Source organism: Varanus komodoensis, unplaced genomic scaffold (genome assembly GCF_004798865.1).
Source record: "Varanus komodoensis strain SLA01 unplaced genomic scaffold, ASM479886v1 scaffold62, whole genome shotgun sequence".
Taxonomy (NCBI): Eukaryota; Metazoa; Chordata; class Lepidosauria; order Squamata; family Varanidae; genus Varanus; species Varanus komodoensis.
Window position 1 is genome coordinate 1,262,297 of NW_025336248.1, and position 11,876 is coordinate 1,274,172.

General features: G+C 41.1%; 2 protein-coding genes across 2 annotated transcripts; both read right to left on the reverse strand.

Annotated features, from left to right (window-relative positions):
- Nucleotides 1–4,056: 4,056 nt before the first annotated feature.
- LOC123033411 (olfactory receptor 5V1-like) lies at nucleotides 4,057–4,992 on the reverse strand. The gene has a single exon (XM_044450018.1). The coding sequence runs from the start codon at nucleotides 4,990–4,992 to the stop codon at nucleotides 4,057–4,059; it is 936 nt and encodes a 311-aa protein (XP_044305953.1).
- A 5,851-nt stretch (nucleotides 4,993–10,843) lies between these two features.
- On the reverse strand, nucleotides 10,844–11,776 carry LOC123033412 (olfactory receptor 5V1-like). Its single transcript, XM_044450019.1, has one exon. The coding sequence runs from the start codon at nucleotides 11,774–11,776 to the stop codon at nucleotides 10,844–10,846; it is 933 nt and encodes a 310-aa protein (XP_044305954.1).
- Nucleotides 11,777–11,876: the final 100 nt, after the last annotated feature.

Consider the following 11,876-nt stretch of genomic DNA (forward strand, 5'->3'; position numbering starts at 1 on the left):
GTGGGAGGCTTCCTTTCATGAAGAAATAAGAAGAAACTGCATGGGAAACTCTGCCCAAGACATAGTGGAGTAAAGGGCTCCTTGGCCGTGTTTTCAAGGACTGCAACCACAACCCTTCTCAGCCAAGTCATGGCATCTGGATTTTTCGGCAGGAAGGGGGCAAGGGCAAGGGAGAGGGGCATCACAACCAGTTAACTATGATTTTTCTGCCAGTGTAGTTATGTTGTACTTCCACGGTGATGCATTTCAAGTTCTATCCACCTAGTAGAGGCTTTTAAAGACTTTGTAGCTGTATTCAGATGGAGGGAACAAATGCAGAGACACAGGTTTAATGCAGGAGAAGAGCATAGTGGGGCAGCATGCAATAAAATCTTTGGGAAAAGAAGCACTTGATGGTGCATGGTGGGTGGTGATGTCTTTGGGGTATCACTGGTCCCATCAAAACTATACATCAAGCGTCCCATATAGTTGCACCCTCTCTTCTTTGCCCTCATTAATTCAGGCTAAATAGCACATGATTTATATTTCCTCTTAGCCAAGCTATGCGGTGTGAGTGCTAAATCTGAGTTCAGGTTAATTTTCATGTCAATTCAGTTCAAACGCTAAACATTTTTCCTTACAAAGAACTGTGCATTTGAAATTTAATGCTCCATTAAAACTATATATTCCATTCTGCGAATTTTCCATTAAGCTAGAAGAACTGTACAGCTAAGAAATTAACATTTTACATCCTTTAAAGTGAGTTCAAACCTAGAGTACACAGGGAGAGAGAAACAGAGAGCGAGAGCGAGAGAGAGCGAGAAGAGTTCTCACAAAAACCCTTTCCTTTGCAGCAGTCCTTGCAGGAAACCAAACAATAAGTATTTTACCTCCTTTCAAGTAAATATGTCCCTCCTTGGGCTATTGTACAGCTTAGAAAGTCTCCTCTTCTTCCTCATCCAAACTGGGTTTGTGTCTATAGTGCCAATAGATAGAAGGCAAGTTCTTACTAAAGACTTCTGTTAATGGGAGTTCAATGTTTTATCCTTGCTTAAGCACAGACATTCTCCCTGGTGCTTTTATACATTTGGAAACAGCTTCACTAGGTCTCCTGGGTGTCCATGTGTGCATGTATGTGTGCCCTCTTGTAGCTGGGGACAGGATGGTTGAACAAAGAATTGCTCCAGAAGAACAAAAGCCAGAAAAATGCCAGTAGTATAGCTATGGTGAATGATAATACTTGCCACTGAAAGCAAATTTGATCAGAAGAAATACTTTTCAGAAATTAGGAAATGTGGAAAATCCGGTAGGCATTTGTCTCCTGACATGTCAGGAAAAAGAAGGGCAGGGACATGGGCGCCTATGGAAACCGCACCCTCCATGACGCTCCAAAGTTGCTACTGCTTAGATCACCATGCAGAGGTTTGAAAGGGATGCTCTTTGATTAGGAACCCTGTGATAAGGCACTGCATGTGGATGGAAACAAGAACCCTGATAAGGAATTACAAACTATGGCTGGGAACAAGTCACTGTTTAAATCCAAATTGATAAAGCCCTGCTAAATGATTCACCCTGATTTGATTTTGCTTCACCCACCTTCCCAGATGAGGATGGGGAATAAGCATATCCTTTTTCTTACAAAAACAAAACAGAACAAAACAAAAAGCAGAGTGCAAAGGCCGCTCTTTCACAAACAAACAAACAACTTGAAATTCATCTAAAATTTGGGAGTCATTAACCCTCCGGAAGGGTTAAATACCCAATTAAATTTCCAATTTTGCCAAAATATTTCCTTAAATTTTCTTTTACTACTACTATATAGTAACAGCCCTCTGTAATGTTTGGTGTAAAATTTTGTGGATGCAACCTGCTCTCTCTGCCTCTGCCTCTGCCTTACTATAGCAATTCCTGCTTCTCTACAGCATTTGCCCATACGAGCAGTAGAATGTGATATGAACTGAATATATAAAAGAACATTCTTGTGATACAATCAGTGGAGGAAATGATCTGAAGCCATATTTGCGTTTCCAGTTCCCGGTCAGGGATAACACTTGAATTGAGATTTTGGAGCTCCAAACCCCCTCTCCCGCACATCCTTCAAAGTGTGTGTGTCTGTGTGTGTGTGTTTTCATTCTCCAATCAATAGCAGAGAAGTACACATTTATTCCCATTCAGAACACGCACTTGATGACAAATGAAAATGAGAGTGAGTTTGTGAGTTTCCCATTCCTACTTGTAAGATTGATTCCTACATGAGGTACCCCACCAACGGCATATCATTCCTGCCTTCACTGTGCATAAGAGGATTCAGATGCAGCTCATGCCCTAGACAAGACACAGTATCAGTGATCTCTGTGTAACTGTATACCTTGACTTTTATCTAGACAACCATATTCAGCCACCCGGATAAAACACCAAGGATGGAACTGAAAAGATCCTGGGGTGTAAACTTGATTCCATGAAAGTGCTTAGCCCCAGCCTCCTCCCCTCCCAAACACAACTTTTACTCCTCTATAGAGCACCTTTTCAGCCAGTACAATTCTCTCCCTGCCTTCTGTGAAGAGATGAAACTGGGATTGGACCTTCAGTGTCCTAACTCCCAGAGCACAGGAACTAGGATCTTCCTTCTGCAGGTGGTAGGGAACATCCACAAGAGGCAACGTTCTACTCACAGAAAGTCCTTCTGCCAGACTTTTGTGGATCTCCTTTTTTGCCCATACCTGTTCAGCAGAGCTCCCTGACTTTCTGTGTGGCATTTTAGGAGTGCTGAGGGCTTGTTGAGTGTCCTTGAATGGAGAAGGTAAGGGAGACTACTTCCGCCGGTACAGTTGCTCAAGTATCAATCTAGGTCCAACTCAAATTAATTATGTGAAACAAAGCAGGCATTACATCAAAGTTGCTGCAAAATCTATATATCTTACTCTTTATTTTTCCTTTCTCTCATGAATGTAAAGTGAGAGGCTCTCATCCAGATTGTCTGCACACCTGCAATTTTTATTGCAAGATTATGATCCAATCATTTTGCTTGCATTTCCTCTAATATATGTGCATTCTGTACATGGATTTGCAATACACAGATACATCTACAAATATCCAATATTGGTAAGTGTTTTGCTTTCAAAGAAATGGATCACAAAAGGTGTGAACCCCAAAGGAAAACTGCTACGGCTCACAGTCTGATATGGAACAACTTTCAAGATGGGCTTTGAAGGATGTCAGTGAACTCACTTCTGCTATTTCATTTGTAATTCTGCTCAAATATGTTCCTTGGTTGCACATTTCTTTAATATATTCATTTTAATATGATTTTTTAATTCATCAGAATTGCGTTACAAAATTCAGTCTATCAAAAGAAAGGTTATTGTTATTTCACACACAGTTTTAAGTAGTGTACATTTTATACTTTCATATCAATATTGACACTGAACTTATTGTTTTGTTCTACCATAACCACATCAAAATGACTAGGAGGGTCCACTATTGGGAGAAAGCAGGGGTGGCATTAGCAGCTAGGCCTGGATACATACACATTGTGTGAACACTTATTTTTCACCACTGATCACGACTGAACACCAATCATCATCACTGAAGACTATTCAGGGAAAACAAATTAGGATGGGTGCTCTCTTTGGAAAAGTTTGATGCACCTTTTCTGTTCTACCAAAAAATTATTAACCACATGCCTGATCCACAATGAGAGAGCAAAGATAATAAATGCTTCAGGAAATCTAATTTCTTAATGAGCAGGTAGAAATGTTCATGAAGCATCTGTTATACTGTATATAATTAATTGCACAAGAAGGAATTGATATACTACTGGAAGGGTCTACGAAGGAGTAAGTCTAGTAGTTTTGGCAGTGATATTTCCAGATGTTCCTATATCTCAAATTTTAGAATGGAAAGTGAACTGAAAAGAAAGGCACGGCCAAAACATGGACCCTGCCTTCACATAGCCAATATTAGAAATATCAGAATGCTACATAGTATTATTGGAAGCTTCTCACTTTCTTATCTGTTGAGCACTACATGACATGCCGGATATTTGGAATACCCCTAAAATTAAGTATCTTGACTCTTTCAGGAAGGCAATTTCTTCCCTATCATCTTTCGCAGTGCCATCTTTACATCTTTGTTTCTCAGGGTGTAGATCAGTGGGTTAAGCATAGGGGAGAGAATGTTGTTAAATAGGGCAATTATCCTGTCCTTATTGAGTGAGTAGCTGGAGATGGGCCGGACGTATGAAAAAAGGCAACTGCCAAAGAAGAGCAGCACAACTGTGAGATGAGAAGCACAGGTAGAAAAGGCCTTCTTCATCCCAGCCGAGGAGGTCATTTTCAGAATCCTCCAGATGATGTGAATGTAGGACATCATGATGCACATGACTGGTCCAAAGCCCATTACAGGGCTAGTAGCCAGCATTGCTGTGATGCTGTCAGAGATGTCTCCACAGGAGATAGCAACAAGAGGAGGGATGTCACAGAAGAAGTAGTTTATCTCATTGACACCACAAAAAGACAAACGGAAGGTGAAAATAATATGCACAGTGGCATTGAGTGAACTTGTCAACCAGGTAGCTGATACAAGCTGGGCACACATTTTCTGACTCATGACCACATGGTAGCGGAGGGGATTACAGATGGCGACATACCGATCATAAGCCATGACACCCAACAGAATTGTCTCAGTGCCAATGAAAAACACAAAGCAGAAGAGTTGTGCCTGGCATCTTTCACTAGAGATGGTGTTTCCCCCTGAAATCAAGAACACTATTATCTGAGGAATGGTGGTTGTAGTCTGGCAGAGGTCCAGGAGGGAAAGGTTGCTCAGAAAAAGGTACATGGGGGTTTGAAGGCATGGTTCCAAGCAAATAAGTAAGATGATCAGAAGATTCCCCATTACTATAAAAAGGTAGGCAATGAGCATAAATCCAAGAAGGATGAAACGCCATTCACTAAGGTCTGAAAATGCCAGAAGGATGAATTCTGATGGAACGGTGTCATTACTGATAATCATCTTATTAGCTTCATAACTTTTTTTTTCTGTAAACAAATACACAATGATAAAAACATAAGATTCAGAATACAGAAATCAATGGAGGCTGGTGAAAGAAAGCAGTGGCACAAACCAACATTTTTAAGAAGGAAGCAGAGTAATTTTCTGGCTTTGAGACAGTGTCTGGAGGGTCACAGTCAGTCCCAGCTCTCACCCTGTTCTGGTGTCTCCTTCCTCACCTTCACCACTGGTCTGGAAAGAACTGTACCAGTTACTCCACAAGGCTGCCAAAGTTACTTTGGAGAAAGGGTTTAAGGGGTAGTTTGTGGCAGTACCAGAAGGGGAAGGAAAAGAATCAGTACCACCAATATATGATGTGTCTTGGTGGTGCTTCAGCTTCCTTTCACCACCAAAGCACTACAGCGGGACAACTGAAATTGGCCATCCAGCTGCTTTGCAGGCAGGAGCATGGGGAGGTGCTCTTCTTCCCTGCATTTGATGTTTCTGATCCTTCCAATCTGGAAGATTACAGGCATCTGCAAAGGAAAGGACCCTAAGTCATATGCTTCCTAATCACCATCCTTTTTTCTTACCTGGAAGCAAAAACTGTGAAACTGTGGAGAACACAATAATACTAGGGAAAGTTAAAGACAGAAGAAAAGAGGGAAAATTAATTAAGAGATGGATTGATTCCATAAATGAAGCAGCCTTGAGTTTACAAGAGTGGAACAGGGTTGTCAGGGAAAGGATGATTTGGAATTCATAGAGGCACCATAAGTCAGAGCCAGCTTAATGGAATGTAGCAACTTGTAATAGCATAACATTCTTCACACATATTTTACCAAAGTGTATAGGCTTGTGATGAGGAGGTAGTTATCCTAAGTGAAAAGGAATGATTTCCGATAAACAATGCATGATTGAGCACTTTTTCTGAAGAGGACAAACACCATCACTAACGTGCATTCCGAATACTGAAGCAGTGAAAACACAACACCCCAAAACCAATTTTAGCTGCATTCTCATCTTCACCGGACTCTACAAAAATGCATACCCTCCTCTTGTAGACATTTTCTGGATAACACCTCTGCCTACCCACTGCAGAAAATTTATTCAGGTGCTGATTGTTCCTGATCAATCAAACCTTTAGGGACAAATATCAACAGTGACAGAGAGGGCGATTTTCTTTCTTTCATCTTGCCTGACTGCCTGCCTGCAGGAAGAAGTGCATCAGAATAATGCCTTTCTACGTACCACGACCCAAACTACAGTTCTGCATACTGTGTTTAAAGTTCCAAAAATAGGTAAGTACAAGAGTGGAGCTGGGCTGTTGAGGTCAGGATATGCAGTCATTCATGAGGCACCATAAGTTAAAAACACCTTGTTGGCATGTAACAACGTAATAGAATAAATTCCTCACACACATTTTACCAGGGTATACAGGCATGCGGTCAGGAAGTGGTTATCTTATGTGAAAGGGAACATTTTCAGATAAAAATGCATGAGTGAGCAATTTTTTTTCAAGAGAACATATATCATTACAAGTATGCATGCAGACTTGATAAAAAAGTGCACCTTCCTCTTTGTGTCATTTTCCAGCTATCCCCTCCCCCAATTACAAAAATTCCCCCTAGGGTGCTGGCTGTTCATGATAAACTGATCCTTTCAGGGCAAATATCAGCAGGGACAGAGGGTGATTTCCTTCCTTCCTTCCTCCCTCCCTCCCTGTAGGAAAGAGTGGATTAAAAATGTTTTTGTTTACCATGACCTTGACCCAAACTAAGGCCCTTTACATTGTCTATGGCACACTGCCTCAGCCAACCTGCTGTCTTCATGTGGAGTGGAGGATGAGGTTCCATTCACAGCATTAAAGAGGAAGTCAACTGCCAATCTCTCTGGCAGTTAGTGACCTTTTCAGGGAGAAGAGTTCTTACCAAAACACTTTTCTTTGTAGAAGTTCCTTGGAGAAAAGTAGACCAGAAGTACTTCATCTCTTTTCAAGCAAATATGTTCTTGCTGGTGCTTTTATATGTTTGTGAGCTTTTCAACTGAACTCTCTAGTGTATAGGTCTCTGTGTGTGTGTGTTCGTGTGTGGGTGTGCAGGTGGCTGCAGGAAGAGAAAGGGTGAAAGAAAGAGAACCAGGAAACAATGTCTGCTAGCAGAATTATAATGGATGGGTTATTTTGTTATTTCCCATGGAAAGCCATTCTGACAAAATTAAAGCAAAGGCACTGAAAAATTTTGAAGATTCAATCTATCCAATGTATCTTCAGAAACTGAAGCATCCACATCCAGGCAAAGCCTTCTTTATGCAGGGATTCAGTGATCCTATTTTGGCTTGTTTTGATATAAAATGTGAAATGATGCATTAATCTGGAATCTAAGCTTTGCAACCTTGCCCCACCCATCAAAACACATGAGAGAAGTGGATGTTACAATTTAATACTTACCCATTTTATAAAAGTTTGTGTTTGCTACTGTGGACTTCAAATGCTTTGTTTTGCTTTCATACTGCCTGGGCCAATGCACGGTTAATGTAGTTTGTCAGCTCTGGAGACACCTTAGACTTGCATGCCACCCACTCATTCACTTTGAAGGGCATTTCTTGTCCTTGTAAGCTTCAGAGCTTATCATGCTTCACTTGATGTTTTCTCATTCCTTGTTCTCAAACTAAGCATAATTAGAACCATAACTCAATGTGCAACCATATTGAACAATAGACCCTAATGTCCATACTGGACAACAATGACCGTCATTAATTATCCTGATAAGTATAGGTCAAACTTATCAAAGGATGTCCAAGAATATGAGTCAATGTTCTGTGAATATCTGTTTATTTGCATTTAGATATTTATTGTGCTTATAACCCAGTTTTTTCCACCTGAAAGAAACCCAAAGCAGATTACGTGGCCTTCCTTTTCTCCATTTTATCCTCACAACAGCCCTGTGAGGTAGATTTATCTGACAGTAACTGGTCCAAAGTCTCTCAGTGAGCTCCCTCACCAGCTGGAAATAGAACACAGGTCTCCTGAGTTCAGGCCCAGCAGTCTAACCACTATTCCACACCAGATCTCTTTATGTTCTCTCCTAAGAACTGATACATGGGAACAAGTATTAATGGTGATTTTTAACTTTCTATTATATGATTAAAAAGTATGGATTTCTGGTCCCAATTGGTAGGGTCCTTCACAGCTTCCTAATCATGTTCTAGTTGTTCAAGTGATGGCTGATCCCAGAATGCACCTGATATAAAAATTTAAAGAAAATCTTGACAGCTTAAGCTGCTGCCCAGGTGGAAATGGAGGAAGTTTGAGAGAAGCTGAAAGAAATCTTGGGCCAAACTACAATATTTTAAACTAATGGGTCCATTCATTGCACTTTTAGAGAGTAAAACCAAGCATTTCTTGATATCTCTGATCACTTTTTCAGGTTGACAATTTCTTCACCATGACCTTTTGTGAGGCTTCCTCCACATCTTTGTTCTTCAGGGTGTAGATCAGTGGGTTTAAGATTAGGGAAAGGATGCTGTTCTCCAGCTATAGCTCCAGGGAGCAGCTGGAGATGGGCTAGATGTATATAAAAATGGAGCTTCCATACAAAAGTACAATTTTCACAAATCACTGACTACGGAGCCATTCTCCATGCAAACTTGGCTAATTTCCCCACAATACCCATTCTGTTGGGAGTCTATTTCAGTTGCAATGCTCTACCAAGGTCCCTTCTACCTGACATCAATGAGTACATTATAATTGTGTGCTTATAAACAATGAATTCACAATTTCATTTTTGAAACTTCTGTGTGCATGGGCCAATTGTATTCAACTTGCAACAACTGTCCAGTTTCCAAAGTCTAAAGATCTCTTTTTAGCAAACAAGCCTTATTGAATGTGCATATCTAAGGGCCTCTACACAAGGCAAGTAGTGTTCTCTTGTGATTCTGTACTCATGGTAGCTTGTGAAGGATTTGCATGATGCCATTGTCCTCTACGTTTTCTCCTGTGTTCTGTATCCATTTTTGAGTTTGCTCACCCATTTCTTTAAGAGTGCAATAGGCTATTTTTTAGGTGTTGCATGTTTTAAATTGAATTCTAGAATTGTGCCATACCTTTGTGCCAGCTTGTGGTGGCTTAAAGGAACATACAGGAAGGGGAAGAAAGAAAAATGGTGTGCTGTTACTCCCAGAAAGGAAATGGAAGAAGCAGCATTATTTAATTCATGCAGAGAAGCCCTAACAAGAGGCCAATAGTTTATATGTGTGTATGCATGTGTGTGTCGTGCCTGATGGCTCAACCGAGACATCTACTCATGAGGAAGAGACAGAAGCTGACTGAGAGTCGGGCATTGGACCAAGGAGACTTATATTTGAGGACCAGTGCCCAGACAGCCCATATGCAGCCTGGCTCTCAGGCTACTGAGCAAGAAACCTCTCCACCACCTGATCCCTCAGTCCCTGAGCAAATGACCCCCCCCCACAAGCTGATGGGGAAGCATCTGAAAGAGAAGCTCCCTCTGATTCTAGCTCTTGGCTGCCTGAGGATGGTGCCCCCTCGGCTCCTGACTCTGAAACTGCTGAGCAGAGTTCAGGAGGACAAGAAGACGTGACGGAGAGTTTGGCACATGCCCAAAATAGGAGAGCCTTAACATGACAGACCCAATTACAACAAAGGGAGACAGGGGTCTGTCCCACCCATGAACGGAAGGACGAAACAGGAAGGTTTGATGCCACGTGGTCTCCTAGTATAGCTCAGAAAAAGAAACAGCAACTAAACAGTTAGGGAGCTCATTATTAGAGCTTATCAGTTACATCGTAAATCTTGTAGAGAGTAGCAATAAAAGTCTTTAGATTCTCTGTGGTCTGCTGTGTGAGTTAATTGATGCCATGAGTTACGACCTCACGACAGTGTGTGTCTTGAAGGGGATTCAAGAGAAAATGAGAAAACCAAAGCATTAGCAGAAAGTGCCAGCTGGAGCTGACGGAAGTGAGAACTAAGTCAGAGCAAGCTCAAGTAGCAATGCTTTTTCTGGGAGCTTAGAACTGCTCAGCCAAAGGAGTAGCCAGTCTTTATGAAACCTAAGCTTATTTCACTAAGTTTGGAATATACCAGTGAGCAACTCACAAAAATATAGTTTTTCCTGTCAGGATTCATGGTGAAGGGGTTGACAATAAGAAACAGTCACCAGTTGGCAACAGGTTTGAATCCTTGGTTTACTGTAATAAGTCCAAAAAGCAGAGAGATTAGCTATTTATTCACAGATGGCTCTCACACACCATGTCATGGCATTTCATTTCAGTTTACCAAACAAAGCTATAGGAACAAACATGCAAAGCTGCTACTCAGCAGATCAAATCACTGATTGGAAAGATATAATCAGAGTGAAATGCAAGGACATCACTAAAGAATGTGCAGAAGTTAAACACTTCGAGAAAAACTATGCAGATCTATTTAATTATAACTGGGACAGAAATCCCATTGAAGTGGAAGTTGCACAGAAAGAAATTAAAGTAGTGATAGTAGAGTTGGCAATGAATAAGTCTCCCTCTTGGCATTCATAAGTAACTCCCCAGAAGGCAATCATTCTGTATTATTATATGTACACCACCACTGTTCCTGGAGTCTTAGAAAGGCATGCGAACAAAGAAGGCCCAACAACTTGAATCCAGCAGATTGCTGTTATAGGTCCACCTCTAATATTACCATACTTCGGAGAACATAACATTCAGCTTTTCACTGTTACTACACAACATTCCAAATATTTAGAATATCCCTTAGCCTTTTCAACATCAGCCAGGCAACCCAGAAAACATGGTCTGTAATTATAGCATTTTAAACCATAGCTCTATTTCCTTTCACATTCAGTGTCTACCATCATTTTCACAGTGACCACTTCTTCACTATCTTTCGCAGTGCCTCCTTCACATCTTTGTTTCTGAAGGTGTAGACCAGTGGGTTTAACATAGGAGAGAGGATATTATTAAGTAGTGAAATAATCATGTCATTGTTGAGTAAGTGGTTGGAGATGGGCCTGATGTACATAAAAATGCAACTGCCAAAGAAGAGCAAGACAACAGTGAGATGAGAAGTACAGGTAGAAAAGGTCTTCCTCATCCCAGCTGAAGAATTCATTTTCAGAATCCTCCAGATGATGTGAGTGTAGGAAATTACAATGCATGTGGCAGGTCCAAATCCCATAACAGGGCTAGCAGCCAAGATGGCAATAATGTTGTTGGAGATGTCCCCACAGGAGATAGCTAGAAGAGGAGGGATGTCACAGTAGAAGTAGTTGATTTCATTGACTCCGCAAAGTGGCAGTCTGAATGTGAACAGCATGTGCATGGTAGCATTGAGAGAACTGGTCAGCCAAGATGCTGATATGAGGTGGGCGCAGATTTTCAGATTCATAACCACATGGTAGCGGAGAGGATTGCAGATGGCGACATAACGATCATAGGCCATGGCAGTCAACAGCAGTGTCTCAGTGCCAATGAATAAAAGGAAGAAAAAGAGTTGTGTCTTGCATCTTTTATATGAGATGATATTCATTCCTGAGACCAGGTGCACTATTATCTGAGGAACTGTAGTAGTTGTTTGGCCAAGGTCCAGGAGGGAAAGATTGCCCAGGAAGAAGTACATGGGGGTTTGAAGTCCTGGTTCCAGGAAGATAAGGAGTATAATCAGAACATTCCCCATCAATGTAAAGCTATAGGTGATGAGCATGAATGTAAGAAGGAGGTAATGCCATTCATTAAGGTTAAAAATTGGCAGAAGGATAAATACTGATGGGGTAGTTTCATTACTGGTATCCATGTTGTTAGTTTTGGTGATGCATTTTTCTCTTTAAACCAAAATGCATAATCATTGGAAATTAAATGAACAATGCAAAAACAAGTATAGAAACATTGAAGTC